This window comes from Sardina pilchardus, chromosome 19 (genome assembly GCF_963854185.1).
Source record: "Sardina pilchardus chromosome 19, fSarPil1.1, whole genome shotgun sequence".
Classification (NCBI taxonomy): Eukaryota; Metazoa; Chordata; class Actinopteri; order Clupeiformes; family Clupeidae; genus Sardina; species Sardina pilchardus.
In genome coordinates, this window is record NC_085012.1 from 16,181,968 (window position 1) to 16,198,013 (window position 16,046).

The 16,046-nt window shown below is 45.2% G+C and overlaps 1 protein-coding gene across 1 annotated transcript in view; it reads left to right on the top strand.

Moving 5' to 3' along the window:
- The window catches only part of sorl1 (sortilin-related receptor, L(DLR class) A repeats containing), a 43,751-nt gene extending 29,103 nt beyond the window's left edge, over positions 1–14,648 (top strand). The window contains exons 30-48 of the mRNA XM_062521047.1: positions 254–388; positions 1,026–1,178; positions 1,647–1,811; positions 2,507–2,635; positions 2,857–2,983; positions 3,745–3,914; positions 4,193–4,305; positions 4,692–4,796; positions 5,248–5,314; positions 5,488–5,570; positions 5,900–5,990; positions 6,125–6,309; positions 7,741–7,860; positions 8,210–8,374; positions 8,504–8,678; positions 9,566–9,672; positions 9,999–10,197; positions 10,755–10,967; positions 11,534–14,648. Of these exons, the coding sequence (XP_062377031.1) occupies positions 254–388; positions 1,026–1,178; positions 1,647–1,811; positions 2,507–2,635; positions 2,857–2,983; positions 3,745–3,914; positions 4,193–4,305; positions 4,692–4,796; positions 5,248–5,314; positions 5,488–5,570; positions 5,900–5,990; positions 6,125–6,309; positions 7,741–7,860; positions 8,210–8,374; positions 8,504–8,678; positions 9,566–9,672; positions 9,999–10,197; positions 10,755–10,967; positions 11,534–11,601 (2,570 nt within the window). The 3' untranslated portion in view covers positions 11,602–14,648. The remainder of the gene's footprint in view (positions 1–253; positions 389–1,025; positions 1,179–1,646; positions 1,812–2,506; positions 2,636–2,856; positions 2,984–3,744; positions 3,915–4,192; positions 4,306–4,691; positions 4,797–5,247; positions 5,315–5,487; positions 5,571–5,899; positions 5,991–6,124; positions 6,310–7,740; positions 7,861–8,209; positions 8,375–8,503; positions 8,679–9,565; positions 9,673–9,998; positions 10,198–10,754; positions 10,968–11,533) is intronic.
- The last annotated feature ends 1,398 nt before the right edge of the window (positions 14,649–16,046 follow it).

Here is a 16,046-nt window from a genome sequence, read left to right on the forward strand (position 1 = left end):
ATGCTATGCTATGCTATGCTATGATATGATATGTTATGTTATGTCATATGTAATATGTAATATGTAATAGAATTTCTCTCCGCTCATCTACATTCCTCTCTGTGTTTACCCATCCTCATCCATGGAGACGCCGTGCTGTTATGTTATGTTATGTTATGTTATGTTATGTTATGACATGTTCTGTTAAGTTATATTCCATGTAATATGGGATCAAATTCCTCGTGTAAAGACGCGCTCCTCTCTGTTTACTCAGCGTCGTCCACGGACTCCCCCGGCTGCTCCCGCTACTTCCAGTACGAGTGTAAGAACGGACGCTGCGTGCCCAGCTGGTGGAAGTGCGACGGAGAGAACGACTGCGGAGACTGGTCTGATGAGGCCCAGTGCACAGGTCAGAGGTCACCCGCTCGCTAACTCAAAGACGAGAGAGTTAAGGGCCGCTTATGCTGGCAACGATAACTGCAATTACAACGATATGGGCATTCACACTGATCAATGTTGAAGACATGTTGAAGAATGTGTCTAAAAAACTATGGATTCTGATTGGGTGTCAACAAGTGAGCCCCAATATCAATCTTATCCATCATTATAGTTTGCAGTGCAGACGTTGCCATTCATATTAACTACTACATTTAAAACTGTTGTTTTGACGTTAGCGTTACAATTATAGTTCCTGGTGTTAATGGTGTGGTTCATGGTTATAGTTTATGGTGTTCAAGCTGCGAATACATTGCTGGCTGGTGGTTCACTTGATGGCAGTTGCTTGTCGTTTGAAAGATTAGTTTATCTTTGTCATGTGGCATTTGCCATTTCCAGTGGTTGTTTCACCTATTCTGGAGGCAGTGAAATATATTTCAGTAATAGACCCTGACTGTGAGAAAGTACGAATGTATCAGTTTTCTCTTGTCTACCCATAACGCACCTTGAACTTCACCTGTAGTATGAATGGTAAATATACTGTATGCAGACATATTGTGTGTGTGTGTGTGTGTGTGTGTGTGTGTTCTAACCTCTCGCTGCGTCCCCAGATGGAGTCCCAGCCCACACCCCTGCCCCGGGTCCCTCCTCCTGCGCTCCCAATCGCTTCCACTGCGGCTCGGGCGCCTGCATCATCGACAGCTGGGTGTGTGACGGCTACAGCGACTGCCCAGACGGCAGCGACGAGGCCGGCTGCCCCACAGGTACACAAGTGATACAACAACAACAACAACAACAACAACAACACTACCCCCTACTTGCACACAGATTGAGAGAACAAATAGCAGTTTGAATCCAGCTAAATGCAGCATCATTTTTCACATATGGTTACATTCAAACGTATCGGTCAGACAAGAGTTGTATAAAAAAGTAATTAATGACTTTTTGTGTCTTAAACATATGAAGGTTCAGAATTGTTTTTATTCTTATTATTTAGTGTATTATTTAGTGCACTATTTAGAGTATCTAGCTGGGTCTGAGCCTGATGGTGTGATGCCACCTTTGAGATTCAGGCTTTTCATTGCTACCCGGGCTAGTGTTCTGAGCATGGTGGTGTTAATGATGTGGCGTGTGAGAATCAGACTGTTCGTTGGTGAACGGGTTAGTGGCTTCAGTGCCCCCTGCTGGACATGTTGATCACCTGACGCTCCTGTGTGTGCCTCTGCCTCCAGCCTCCAACAGCTCCGTGCCACAGACGGCTGCGCCCACCCCTGCGGTGCCCTCGCCCTGTGCCAGGGGCCAGTTCTCCTGCGCCCGGCCCCACGCCTGCATCCCGGCCTGGCAGCGCTGCGACGGCACCAGCCAGTGCCAGGACGGCTCCGACGAGCTCAGCTGCCGTGAGTGCCCTCTTCAGACACACGCGCGCACACACACACACACACACACACACACACACACACACACACACACACACACACACACACTTAGACAGCACTGAGGGAATAATTCAAGGACACTCGACAGACACTGACTTCAACAGTCTGTCTTTGTAGACAGTTTAAAAGAAAAGTGTTTAGAAGAGCTGAAGAACACACACACAAACGCTCACTATCATCTGCACAGACCACACTATCATCTACACACACCACACACACTATCATCTACAGTACATACACCTGGGCATGTATTTGCATGGGTAAGACTGTTTTACCCTTATCTATGTACAATGCAATTAGCGTACTGTTTTTATAACCAGTAGGAGATGAAACCTCCTGCACTGTAGGTTATTTTACTATGTAAACTGCACAAGCTTATTACCTGTCAATATACAGAGGACGGACTATCTTTACATCAAATGGCTCTTAAAAACAGGTTTGTTCTTAGTCATGAATTGTTTCCTAAAAATATCTTTAATTTTAGGCTCATTACTTACAGTATATTGCAAGTTTTACAGGTGCATTGAGAGTCTTTAGCACTTTGGATGAAAGCGGACATGTTGACCACCTGACACTTCTACGTACAGTATGTGTATCAGTAGCTTGTAAGTATATCTTGAGATGAGGACCTTGTGTGTGTTTGTGTGTGTCCACAGCCACACGGAGGCCTCTACAGTGTGTGAACGGGACCATGTGTGCTGATGGGGAGGCATGTGTGCTGGACAGTGAGAGATGTGATGGCTTCCTGGACTGCTCTGACCACAGCGATGAGGACAACTGCACTGGTGAGACAGCTTTACTCCTTGACGCAGTATCCACATATATCCTGTTGTATACTCCTACAGTAGCTATTAACTATTAACAGTATCAACGTCTTTTGTGTCTTCTCTACCACTTTTACAAATTTGCCTTTTAATTTTATGATGTACAGTAGTGAAATAGAATTTTTCAAATGAGATCGAATTATACATCCCCTCTATCCCCTCTCTCCCTTCTCACCGTGAAGACGAATCTTTGGCCTATAAGATCCGGAATCTACAGTGGACCCCTAACTTATCGGGTGCCATCACGCTCACCTGGTCACGACCCAAAAACATGCCCCTGGCTTCCTGTTCCTTCCAGGTGTACTACAGGTAATCAATCAGTTCCCATGACGATGGAACACAGGAGCTCAGTATTTCTAGAATTTCTTTATGCTGTATCCCCATTCCCCTCTCCAAATGTAAACATTGATATTAAATAAAATGATTGAATATTAAGGGGATATTCCGCCATTTTTGGAAATACGCTCATTTTCCACCTTCCCTCGAGCAAAACAATCGATATTTACCTTGTTCCCGTTCATCCAGCCATTCTGTGAGTCTGGCGATACAACTTTTAGCTTCAGCCTAGCATAGATCATTGAATCGGATTAGACCATTAGCTTCTCACCTGCTAGCTTCATGTTTAAAAGTGACTAAGATTTCTGGTAATTTTCCCATTTAAAATGTGTCTCCTCTCAAGTTAGAAAGTGCAATAAGACCAACTGAAAATGAAACCTGGCGTTTTTCTAGGCTGATTTGACATGGAACTACACTCTCATCTGGCGTAATAATCAAGGCAACTTGCAAACGTACCATAGGCGCAGTAATATCGTACGCAGCACCTGAAAATAGTCCCCATAGACAACAAGCAGTAGTAGTGCCAGTAGTCTGCAAGTTGCCTTGATTATTATTATTTTTAACACTAAAAATAAATGTCATAGATATTTCCAAATGCATGGAAATAAGATCACACAGGCATGTAGTATAGCTTATAGAGAATTTTGACGTTGCAGATGTTCCAACAGTGTGTTAAATATTTGAGCAAAAATGTATCTTGACGGTTTGGCTAATTATTTATATATATATTGCAGACTGGTCGGGGCTCAGCAGTGGAATCTGATGGACACACACAGCAATAAGAGCATGTACACGCTGACGGTGCTGAAGCCAGACACCACGTACCAGGTCAAGGTGCAGACTCAGTGCCTCAGCAAGCAGCACAAGACCAACGAGCTCATCACCATACGCACGCCCGAGGGATGTAAGTGGCTACGCACACACACACACACACTCACTCACTCACAGAAGCGCACACGCACACACACACACTCACTCAAGCACACTCACGTACACACGCACACACACTCACACTGACGAGTTAGCACTGTTTGTCTCCTTTCACCTTGGGATCTTGTACTGATGTACGTTATATTAGCTGCGTCTGTTTTATTGTGTTTAGCTGGCTTTAAGCCGTCCACGCTCCAGCTCGTTTTGCTGTCTCTTAACTGTGCGCGATGGTCTGGGGTTTTGTGCTCACAGTCCCTGACCCCCCGGAGAACCTGCAGCTGGCGTGTGACAAGGGAGAGGACGGCACCGTGCTGGTCTCCTGGGGCCCTCCTGCGGAGTCCCACGGCCTCATCCGCGAGTACCTCGTAAGTGATGGAGAGACGCAGGCTCTGGGGCTACCTGAAGCGTATATATATCAAACCACATGGAAGGACACTGATGCCTAGTTTGAGTCATGTCAGCCATGTTTTATTTGTTGATGTATATTTTGAAATATTTGCTTAATATATGGGGCTCCATATATGTGTGGAAAATATGGCGCGCATGTAGATTTTATGCTGAAAATATCGGTCCGATCGATCGGTCCGATCATAGCCACACCTGTATTGTGTGTGTATGATGTTGGAAGGCATCTAATGTTAGTGTGTAGTCAATGAGGAAAGAGGCTACCGGCATGTTTATCATTGTGTGTGTGTGTGTGTGTGTGTGTGTGTGTGTGTGTGTGTGTGTGTGTGTGTGTGTGTGTGTATAGGTTGAATACAGCAAGAAGGGCAGTCCTGAGTGGTTCTCTCAGCGTTGCACTGGCATCAGCACTGAAGTGAAAAACCTGGAGCCTAGCGCCCTCTACAGGTTCAGGGTGAGTGCTTCATCTTCCGATCTCACCAGTCCAACAGGAGTTCTGCCGCAGAGGAGGCTACAGCCATAGCTATCACCATCCTCCCTCATATGCCCACTCACTGCTATAGTAACACTACCAACAACAACACATTGCTTTTATGTTGCGTTTTTCAATCATATTGGTGTGAAACTTCAGTCCAATATGGTGTTTTATGGGATACATGAAGTTGTGATCGAAACATTCCTCATCCACTACACAGTATGTTCAGTCCATTTGGGTCAATAAAATGGAGGAGACCGCACACTCTTTTCCCGAAGCCACTTTTATTGGAACAACGTTTCGGACTGATATGAAGGCTTTTGAAGTTTATCCAGTCCATTTGGGTCACCTTTTCATCTGTCTGGGTGTGTGTAGTAGAGAGTGTGCAGACTGACGTCATTTGAACCGAACTGACTCTGACCCCTCACAGGCGGCTGCGGTGACCGGGCGGGGAGTGGGAAATTGGACGGCCCTGAAATCCATCGTCCCTCAGAAAGGTGAGACGAAGCCCTTACTTATACTGCATCCATAGGTCCTTACCGGTTAGCTTGTGCTTTGTTTCCATATACATTCATTTTCCTGTCGTGTGACAGAAGTACATACTCTTATCAATCCATGTTTTAGAGACTAGTAGACGCTAATCATCATCACTCTTCTCGTCCTCCTCCAGCTCTGCCGGCTCCCACCGTGGAACTGGGCACGGTCACCGAGAACACCATGAGCCTGGCCTTCAGCTACGAGGCCCAGTATGAGGTCAGTAGCACTGGACAGATGACACAGTAAAGAACTATAGGAATCTTGTTAGTAGTAGTTTGGGTCTTATAGGAATCCGGAATCTTGTGATATTGTAGGACATACTATAAAAGTGCTATATGGTTGTACTATATATGAATATTATTGAGGGCAAGGATATTATAGAGGTATTATAGAATTTTACACTAATATAGAACGACTTTAGAAAATGTATAGCCATCTCTCTGTGAGTCTGTTTATGGGTATATCAATGCATTTTCATTTGATATCGTATCTAATAAAACGTGTGAATGAGTTGAAATGGATGTCTTTGTCCTGAATGTCCACAGGTGAAGCAGTTCATCGTGGTGCTGTCATGGGTGTTTGATGACCATGTGAAGGAGAGCAAGAACTACACGGTTCACGGCAAGACTCTAAAAGGTCATTTGCGGTCATGCTTGCTACGACACTTCTTTTGTGTAGTATTGAGTAATTCAAGTAAAGAAACAATGCTGGTCTTTAGCATTTGCATGGTCTTTATCTTTGCATGCATGTCTGTTTGTTTGTGTGTGTAGCGTCAAACCTGACTGGCGGTACGGTGTACGAGGTGGTCGTGTGGGCCCACACACGTGACGGCGACAGCCCCATGGCTCTGTTCCGCCAGCAGACAGCCGGCTCCCAGCCGTACCCCCCGCTGCTCAAAGCCCGCGCACTCAACCAGAGCGCCGTGGACTGCAGCTGGAACTCCTCCACAGGACTGGTAAGGCCCAGAATGGAACTGTATGACAACAACAACAACAAGCTGCATTTAATGTAGCACTTTATTGCTTTACAGTGAAGGGAATCCACACTAATCACCACCAATGTGTAGCCCCCACCTGGGTGATGCAGGGCAGCCATTACTGTATGTGCCAGACTGCTCACCACACACCAGCTTGAAGTGGAGTGGTGGAATGTAGCGGTCAAATATCCCTAATTATCTCTAAGGGCTGCTGATTGGAGCTGATGGGGGGGGGGGGGGGGTAATGTAATGGCTAATTAGTAATTATAGGTTATCTTAGACCAAAGGGAAATAATCTTAAGGGATTTACTGACTTGAGGGCTTTATGAGCGCTGGTCATATGCAGTGGAGTGTTTTAAATTAGCGCTAGTCACAGGCTGTACAGTGTTTTAAATCAGCGCTAGTCACAGGCTGTATAGTGTTTTAAATCAGCGCTAGTCACAGGCTGTACAGTGTTTTGAATCAGCGGTAGTCACAGGCTGTATAGTGTTTTGAATCAGCGCTAGTCACTGGCTGTACAGTGTTTTGAATCAGCGGTAGTCACAGGCTGTATAGTGTTTTGAATCAGCGCTAGTCACTGGCTGTACAGTGTTTTAAATCAGCGCTAGTCACTGGCTGTGAGGTGTTTTTATGTGTATATCATTATCTGTGCAGATGTCTTTCCCTTCTAATTTGACGTATGACTTGTTTGCACTAACAGCTTTGGATAAATGTGTACTTACAGCAAAAAGCTTGTCATAGCCTGAACTGCACTTGTGTTGTGGGAGATTCCCTAGCGTGTCCTGCGGCTGTATCCAGTACAGCAGAGTAATATGCCCAGACAACATGTGGCCTGTTTTCACATTACAACCTGTAATTGTACTGTAATTACCTGGTGTTCCAGTACATCTGAGGAAGAGTGTGTCTAATGGAATCTCATATACTTTTGGCGGTGTATGAAATAGATGGGTTGGGATCTAGTGCTATCTAGTGAGATCTGACTATGGTGTCTGCCTTTGTGAAACAAATCACATAGAGAGATCTAGGTCCAAGAGATGTGACTTACAGGGTGCCTCTAAAAGATCTCTCCTCGATCCTCGATGCTCGATCCTCGAGGGGCGTTCCCACTGATCTATAACTAACAATGGATAGACTATCCCATTATTGCCGCCCCATCATTCTTTATGTAGATCAGTGAGGACGAGGGTCGAGGAAGGAAGGGAGGGTGTATAAAAGACCAAATGAGAGGCACCCATAGATTCATGTTTTTGCATAAGTGGTATATGCTTACAAACACAATATTCTGTAGGTGTATTTGTGCATTTACATATACTGTGTGTGTGTGTGTGTGTGTGTGTGTTTTGCATCTGTGCGTGTGCGTGTGTGTGTGTGTGTGTGTGTGTGTGTGTGTGTGTGTGTTTCCCTGTACAGACGTATGGTATCTTCTTTGCCATATCCTTCCTGGACCTGTACCACGGTCCTCACAGTGAGACAAGCAGTGGCAGCAATCTGACCATCACAGTGGACGCAGATGAGCAGTACCTGTTCCTGGTGAGCGTCACTGCCGTCTCTCCAGTTGTATGGGGCTATGGAAGAGAACATGCTCTATTTCTCCAGTATCTGAGTGGGCCTGTGGGATTGTATTGGTGTCTGTCAAATGAGATATTTTTTTCACAGCTTAATACTAGCACCTACTAATGTACAGATTCAGAACTATCCTGAGTTTCTGAGTGTCTGAGCTGACTTTGCAGATTTCATGAATATTCTATGCTCTGTATACCTCTCTGTGTGTGTGTGTGTGTGTGTGTGTGTGTGTGTGTGTGTGTGTGTGTGTGTGTGTGTGTGTGTGTGTGTGTGTGTGTGTGTGTGTGTGTGTGTGCGTGTGTGCGTGTGTGTGTAGGTCCGGGTGATCTCTCCCTTCCTAGGACCCCCCTCAGCCTATGCAGTGGTCAAGATGATTCCCAGCGAGAGACTTCCGCCGCGTAACCTGCACAAGGTGCGCGTGGACCTGACCCAGGCCACGCTCAAGTGGCAGCCCCCCTACGACTCTCCGGGATCCCCCTTGGTACGGCCCGTGATTATTACACTATCGACGTCTGATAACTTCTTAACTACTTAATCATTAATCAGTTAACCGATAAGAGGTTGACCGAGTGAAGTTCATTTGAATGCGTCTCTGTGTCTGTCTGTGAAGACCTATGCGGTGCACGTGCGAGACAGCGTGCGCAAGACGGAGCGCAACTACAAGCTGACCACCCAGAACAACACGGTGGAGTACAGCCTGAAGGGCCTGGAGCCGGGCGGCCACTACGTCATCACCGTGAGGCTGCGCAACATGAGCAAGGAAGCCACCTACACCCTCAACACAGGTACAGCGCACCCGACTACACACCTGCATCCAGGGGTTATCAGTAAGAGGCTAGGCGTAGTGTTTTTTGTTGTTTCGAATGCTCACACTACCTAGCCTGGCTGGCGCCTACCACTTCTCAAATGAGACGTGGTCTGGCAACCAGACGTTCATTTTCTCGTCGTTGAAAAAAATGCCTAAATCCGTTCATTGGGCGCCACGGATGTCTATCAAATGCGTCTGTGCATAGGTCATCGTGGTCTGGCTTTCTCCCCTGTTCTGTGATTGGTCGCCAATATCAGGCCAAAATTTGGGTGTTGGTTTCCAGACTGCCTTAGCAGCATGAATGAAATCACCGCGCAAGGCAGGATGGGAGCACCCAGGCTACAAACTACCTAAAAATGACCTAAAAAATCGAACGATAAGAAGCTTTAATATGACGTCAAAAATACCTGTTCTCTGGGTTGCCCAAATGTCCACTAAAGTCGGACCTCCCTCTCTCTTATGATAGCACTTTGCTGTATAAAAATATGCCGGTGCTGTGTAAAAATGCAATGCAAAGTCAATGGAAAATTCTGTTGCGAAAACGTTGCTCTCTTAGCATTCAAGACAACAACAGAATTTTAGAGCCAGTCTCTGAGCTGTTGTGTGTGTGTCCACTGTCCAGTCTCTTAGCTGTTGTGTGTGTCCACTGTGTAGTCTCTTAGCTATTGTGTGTGTGTGTGTGTCCTCCAGTCTCTTAGCTATTGTGTGTTTGTCCATCTCTGCGCTGTTGTGTGTGTGTGTGTCCAGTCTCTTAGCTGTTGTGTGTGTGTGTCCAGTCTCTGACCTGTGTGTGCGTGTCCTCCAGTACCTGAGCTGTTGTGTGTGTCCAGTCTCTTAGCTGCTGTGTTTGTGTGTCCTTGCTAGTCCCCCTGCCCGCTCCTGAAGCGCTGAAGATCCTGAACGAGCGCGACCACATCTTCCTCTTCTGGAAGAGCCTGGCCGTGAAGGAGAAGACCTTTAACGAGAGCCGGGTGAGAGACCAGTGTCTCAACCAAGTGCATGCTCGCATAACTTTTTAAATAGTTTAATGGGTTTTTTTTTTACTCAAATAGCTCATGCGTATGGTGTAATATCTTGGTACTATAAGCTATTATTAGCTATCATTATCTATTTTTATTTAAATTAGGTTTAATTAATTAAAGTTATATTATTTGGCTGCCAGAGATGGGTGATTCCTCAGGTCAGGGTTTGTGGTGTCCAGGTCACTGTAGTCTCATATGAACCGAATGTGCCTTGTGTTTTGTTCTCAATCTGTTCTCTAATCTTTTCCTCGAAACACGTCTCCCCAACCCCGCAGGGTTATGAGGTGCACGTGTACGACAGCGTGACCAACTCCACCACCTGCCTGGGCAACACCACCGAGACCTTCCTGCGGATCAACAACCTTCTGGCCCAGCACAACTACACCTTCTCCGTGCGCGCCCGCTGCCTCCTCAACGGCCAGCTCTGCGGGGAGCCTGCCCTGCTGCTCTACAACGACCCCGACACCCTCGCAGGTACAGCAGCGTCCCACGGGACCAGACACGGCACACCTTACATGCTACACCTGACATGCTACACCTGACACGATGTCTCGCCTTACATTTGTGTCACACCTTACGTGACACGGCTTACAATTTGCAGCTGTGCAAGTCATGCACAATAAATGTGTATATTCACACACACACACACACACACACACACACACACACACACACACACACACACACACACACACACACACACACACACACACACAATCAGAGAGAAACACACACACACACACACACACACACACACACACACATACACACACACACACACACACACACATACACACACACACAGATGTGCAAGTGAATGGTGACATCAGTTGTTTGTTTTTTTGTTTACAGTAATATCTTGTGTATTAGCCGCATTGTGTTTAAGCCGCAGGACAGCATTGTTGTATTCTGCATACAGTATGTAATGCTAAATATGCTTGGTTGTTGTTGTTTGGCCACTGTGAGAAATCCCCCATCTACTAGCCCCACGACTGTAACACCTGTGCTGTGCGGTGTGTTTCTGACGCCAGCTCCAGACGATAAGAGTGCCCAGTCGGGCCGGCCGGGCGACATGGCGGCGGTGGTGGTGCCCGTGCTGTTCCTGCTGCTGCTGGGGCTGTGCGGCGGCCTGCTGGTGCTCTACCTGCGGCACCGCCGCCTCCAGCACAGCTTCACCGCCTTCGCCAACAGCCACTACAACTCCCGCCTGGGCTCCGCCATCTTCTCCTCAGGGGACGAGCTGGGTAAGGCTGCCCAGGGGGGTTTATGGGTCTTATTCCTGTCTCTCTCTCTCTCTCTCTCTCTCTCTCTCTCTCTCTCTCTGTCTCTCTCTCTCTCTCTCTTTCTCTCCCTTTCTTTCCTTTCACTCTTTGTTCCTCTCTCTCACTTAGTGTGCATAGATCGTGTGTGTGTGTGTGTGTGTGTGTGTGTGTGTGTGTGTGTGTGTGTGTGTGTGTGTGTGTGTGTGTGTGTGTGTGTGTGTGTGTGTGTGTGTGTGTGTGTGTGTGTGTGTGTGTGTGTGTGTGTGTGTGTGTGTGTGTGTGTGTGTGTGTGTGTGTGTTCAGTAGCTTGCTTGGCTGTGCTGGGTGAAAGTGCTGTTTCATTGCATGACTTAAGCATAAATGACCTTTAGCAAACTGCTAGTGTTTGCTGAGCAGATTGAGTAGAGTGTAGAAGGAGCTGCACATAAACTTCTTTAACATGCATATAAATGTTTTATACATGGTAAGCTCTTGTGATGGGAATAGACAAAAGTAACTTCGTTCTCTTTGCGATGGACTGATCTACGTCACTCTTCTTTGTCCCCCAGGCGATGATGATGAAGATGCACCCATGATCAGTGGCTTCTCAGATGATGTTCCCATGGTGATAGCGTAGCAGGATCCTCCTCCTCATCTTCCTCCTCCATCATCATCATCATCATTGTCATTATCATCATTCTCGCTCCTCACTATTCCTCCTCCCCCCTCCTCCTCCTCAACACACACACACACACACACACACACACACACACACACACACACACACACACACACACAACATATGCCCCACCTCCATTCCCTGGGTGCTTGTGCCAAGAGGTTAAACTTAACTGATGGGAGCTACAAATCACATTTCCATCACCCAACCAAACACCTGATGGAAGCCGTTTCCAGTTTCAGGAGCAAAGGGAGACCGAGCGAAAGAAAGATATTTTTAAAAGAAAATACGTAAGATGCACTTTTTTTGGATGCGCAATAAATTATTTTTTTATATGGGTAATGAACTTTCTGGGGGTTAGAAAAAGCAAACTGTGAAGGAAAATTGAGTTTGTCAGGGATGATTAAAAAAAAAAAAAGCCCTGTTGTACTATAAAGTGATTCTGTCTCAAGACCTTGCATAGGCCTAAAGCCAAACTTAGTAAATAGCTACCGGAAGAACCAACTCATCATGAGAACTAGAGTAGTTAGCAAAATGGCAAACCCAAAAAATTTCATTTATGAATGTACAGCTGAAAAAAAAGACATGAATACTTTGTGAAAGGGAAATGGGTACGTCTTGTTGGCACTTAGTACTTGCACAGATTTAATTGTTTTATAAGTTCTTAATTTGTATCACTGTGTGTCGGTAATGTAGAAATAACATGAATTTACCTATGGTACCTTGTAAGAATTTGCGTTTTTAGATTTGTTGGTTCCCAATATGACATGACTTACATAATGCAGGTGTGTTAAACTGTTACTTTTTCTTATTTTTTTGTTTGTTTTGTGTTTGTGTCGGAGAGGTGAGCCAGGGACTTGTTAATTATGGTCAGGGCAGTAGAGATCGCATTGGCACATGCTTGTTTTGGTATGTCAGAGAATTCCCGTCAATATTTGTGAAAGCAGTCTTCAGGAACCTTACGAAACTTAATGGAAAGAAACTTTGTCTCTTCTGGCTTCAAAGAAATATGTTTATTTACAGAATGCTGTGCCTATCTTAATCTCTTTGCTTGGAATGGCTTGCTTAGGTTTGCATTTAGGGGGATCATTCCATCGATTCCATGATACCATGCAAGTTCCCTTGAGTTTAGATAAAAATGTATTTATTTTAGGGGGGGGGGGGGGGGTGCATCGGCCTAACTGGCACTACCCAGTACAGTGACATATGCAGTCCAATTGGTCTTGGGATTCGCCATAGTGACGTTCTCAGGGCAGCAGTGATGAGGATGGAGTCCGATGCCTGGTCCAGGAACCAGAGCCCTGACCGCAACAGAGACATTTACGAAATGGCAGTAAAAGCAAAAGCATTGAGATTCAGCAACATCAAGACAGAAAGATGCAATGCAGAAAAAGAAGACCAGAACACAGAACAGAAGGCTCAGACTGACCACAGAAATGTCGAATGTGAACAGAGACGCCATCCTAAAGGCATTAGGTAGCGCAGCGATCGAATGGAAAGGTGGTTTGGCTTTCCAGAAGCGTCTGCTCACCCAGTCTATTCTCTCTCTCTCTCTCTCTCTCTCTCTCTCTCTCTCTCTCTCTCTCTCTCTCTCTCTCTCTCTCTCTCTCTCTCTCTCTCTCTCTCTCTCTCTCTCTCTATGTAGAGTACGCAGCTCTCCACGTCTGTGTTGTGTACTGAAGTTAGAGCCCCCCCTCCCCCAAACCCACCACCTTCCACCACTCCTAGAGTCAAGAACTCTCTCTGCCCAGTCAACTGGATGTGTCTGTTATTACTTTTACTTTTTCGTTTATGTTTTATGAATGTATTCAAACAGTGATTTTGTTTTTCCTGTTTGGGGTGAATTATACAGTATCTTTGTTTCATCTTTTGTATCATCTTTTTTTGTTTTGTTTTTTTGTGCCACCACAAACATTTCACTGGAGACCTGTGTCTTCAGTCCCAGGAGCTACTAACCAGAGGCTAGTTTCACCACCAGATTCTGTCCCATATGCCTCAGTCTCCCAGCAGACCGTGGGTATTTCTGTACCACTGGCATCGACATTCAGCATCGGCCACGTTCGAGTCAGCAGATCATCCTACAGTGGACCTGAGGGGTATGCTGCGAAGCAAGGTTACTGGCTTACCCAGTAACTTCAGGACGGGAGTAACCACTGTTTTTAAAACAACAAAACAATAGATGCTTAGTGCAGTGTTCTTTTAGAGATTAGTGGATACTCCCGAAGTTAGCCGGGTTAGCCAGTAAACTCGCTTCATACTAGTACAACCCTCTGGTATCCTTCACATCCCAGCTCAAGTGCTGGTTGGGTCTATTTTCTGTGTTCTTTTTTGCTTGTTTGTTTATCTTTTTTATTTGTTTTTGTAATGTTCAGTTGGTTGTGGCCTTAAAATAACAGAGGAGGTAGATTCTTGTGGTAGATTCTTGGTGGACATTTTTTTGTTTTTTTTGTTTGTTTCTGTTTTTGATTTGTTGTTCTTGTTTTGTTTTTGTCATTAATTTGCCACTTATGCCTTACAAAAAAAACATATTAAGCTAGAGGTATGTACCTATGTATGTAAGTATGTATGTATGTATCTTTTTTCAGATATAAATGTCAACACGTGTGCACACACAATACACATATACACTGAACTTGTTAAACGGGAGGCTCGGAGAAAAGACAATGACATTTGCAAAGGAAGAATTGATCTTTAAATTGTACTACTCTGTGTTGGCTGTGACACCAGTCTACTATCTGAGCCATCAGGACTGTTTATTTTTCCCCTCTTGTCTTTTTTGTCTGTTTTGGAAGCCTATCCAGTAATTTAGTTATATATGTATATGTTGCTTCAGAAGTCACATATTTTAATCTGTCAAATAGAATGCGTATATTTCTTTGCACAATAATGGCACGAGAACTTCAACATGTTCTCCTTTGTTGTTTAAAAAAAAAATTGATGCATCAGAATAGAGATGGTCAGAAATGTTTTTGAACCACTTATGCTGAAATAAACATTGAAACGGTTGTTGCGTTTGTTGGTTTTATGAAACCTCAGATGACTTGTGCTTTCAACATCATGTCCACGGGCCTTTCTCTTCATTAACACCTGATGTGCAGTCGCTGCAATACGATCAATCTTAACTGTGTCTAGCAGTTCTTCAGAGCCTAGATGCTTTAAAGGGCTTAATCTGGCAGAGGAATTTGCTGTTATAACAATGCAATGTAAAAAGTCTATGATGCTCTAATGCTTCTATAGAAGCAGGTCACACTAACCGAAGAAGATAAATAATAAGGTTTTAGGTATGTCCTAATCTCTGTGCTAAATAAAGCGACAGCATATGTAACCAGTTTTTCTCCCTCCCAGTTGTGTGTGTGTGTGTGTGTGTGTGTGCCTGTGTGAGTGAGTGCATATGTAAGACGTCACATGACACCAGCCCTTTTATAGGTCAGTGTATGGCTGGCTTTTCTGTGCTGCATCCTGATGCTGGAAATCATGTATTCATCAGACCCATCAGCCCTCTCATCTTACTGAGCACCTGTCCTGCTCCACATCAGAAAAGGACCAGGAGGAGTAAAAGGAAAGAGGAAATTGTCTGCCTATATTTCTAAGCAAATAGACAAAGGGATAAAAAAATATATATACATAATAAAGCTCTTTATTACCCCCTAGTGGCAGCCCTTGGTACCTCAGATGCAGCTGAAAATGGTTTTCCAACGGTTGAGCCATTGTTGTCCTGTCCTACCGCTCACCCTCCCGCTCATACCTGCCCTACATTCAGTCACAGTCTCCAGGTGAACAAAAGGCCGGTTGTCCTTGATCAGCGGGATGTGCTGTGCTGAAATCCCCTTTCCACATATTCCGAACGTGGTCAGTTGTGGCCCGAGTGACCCATGAGGAATTGCTGGTGCGACTGTGCAGGTATTTGAGCAGGTTGCTGGTGCTGACCTTTGCAAGCCAATAGCGGCCCAGGTCTCCCTTTCGAAAAAATAAATAAAAATACAACACTTGTTATATTAGAGATGTAAATGAATGCTTCTAATTGATGGAAAACTTTCCGAATATAATGTTTCAGAATAGGCTACAATGTTTTTCGTCACTGGCTTTTGAGGCTCTAGATCGCATTTCATGTGGATTTCAGTAGATTCAGCAGGTTCCAATCAAGTGCCATTTTGTTTCTACATATACTGAGGAAGCCTTGGGGTCAGTTCGGTGGACTGCACGCTCAACACGGGTATCAGCATTCAGGGTGGGAGCAGAAACAGGCCAAGCAGGAAATACAAAGACAGCTCGAGTACCTGAAAGGTTTTTTTTTTTTTTTTTTTTTTAATGAATCCCAACCCTTGTCGGATGGGGATGCTACGACTTTGACCGTTTTTTCAAGTCTTTGTGTCACGCGCGGGGGGAAGCTTTGCCTCGAAAGC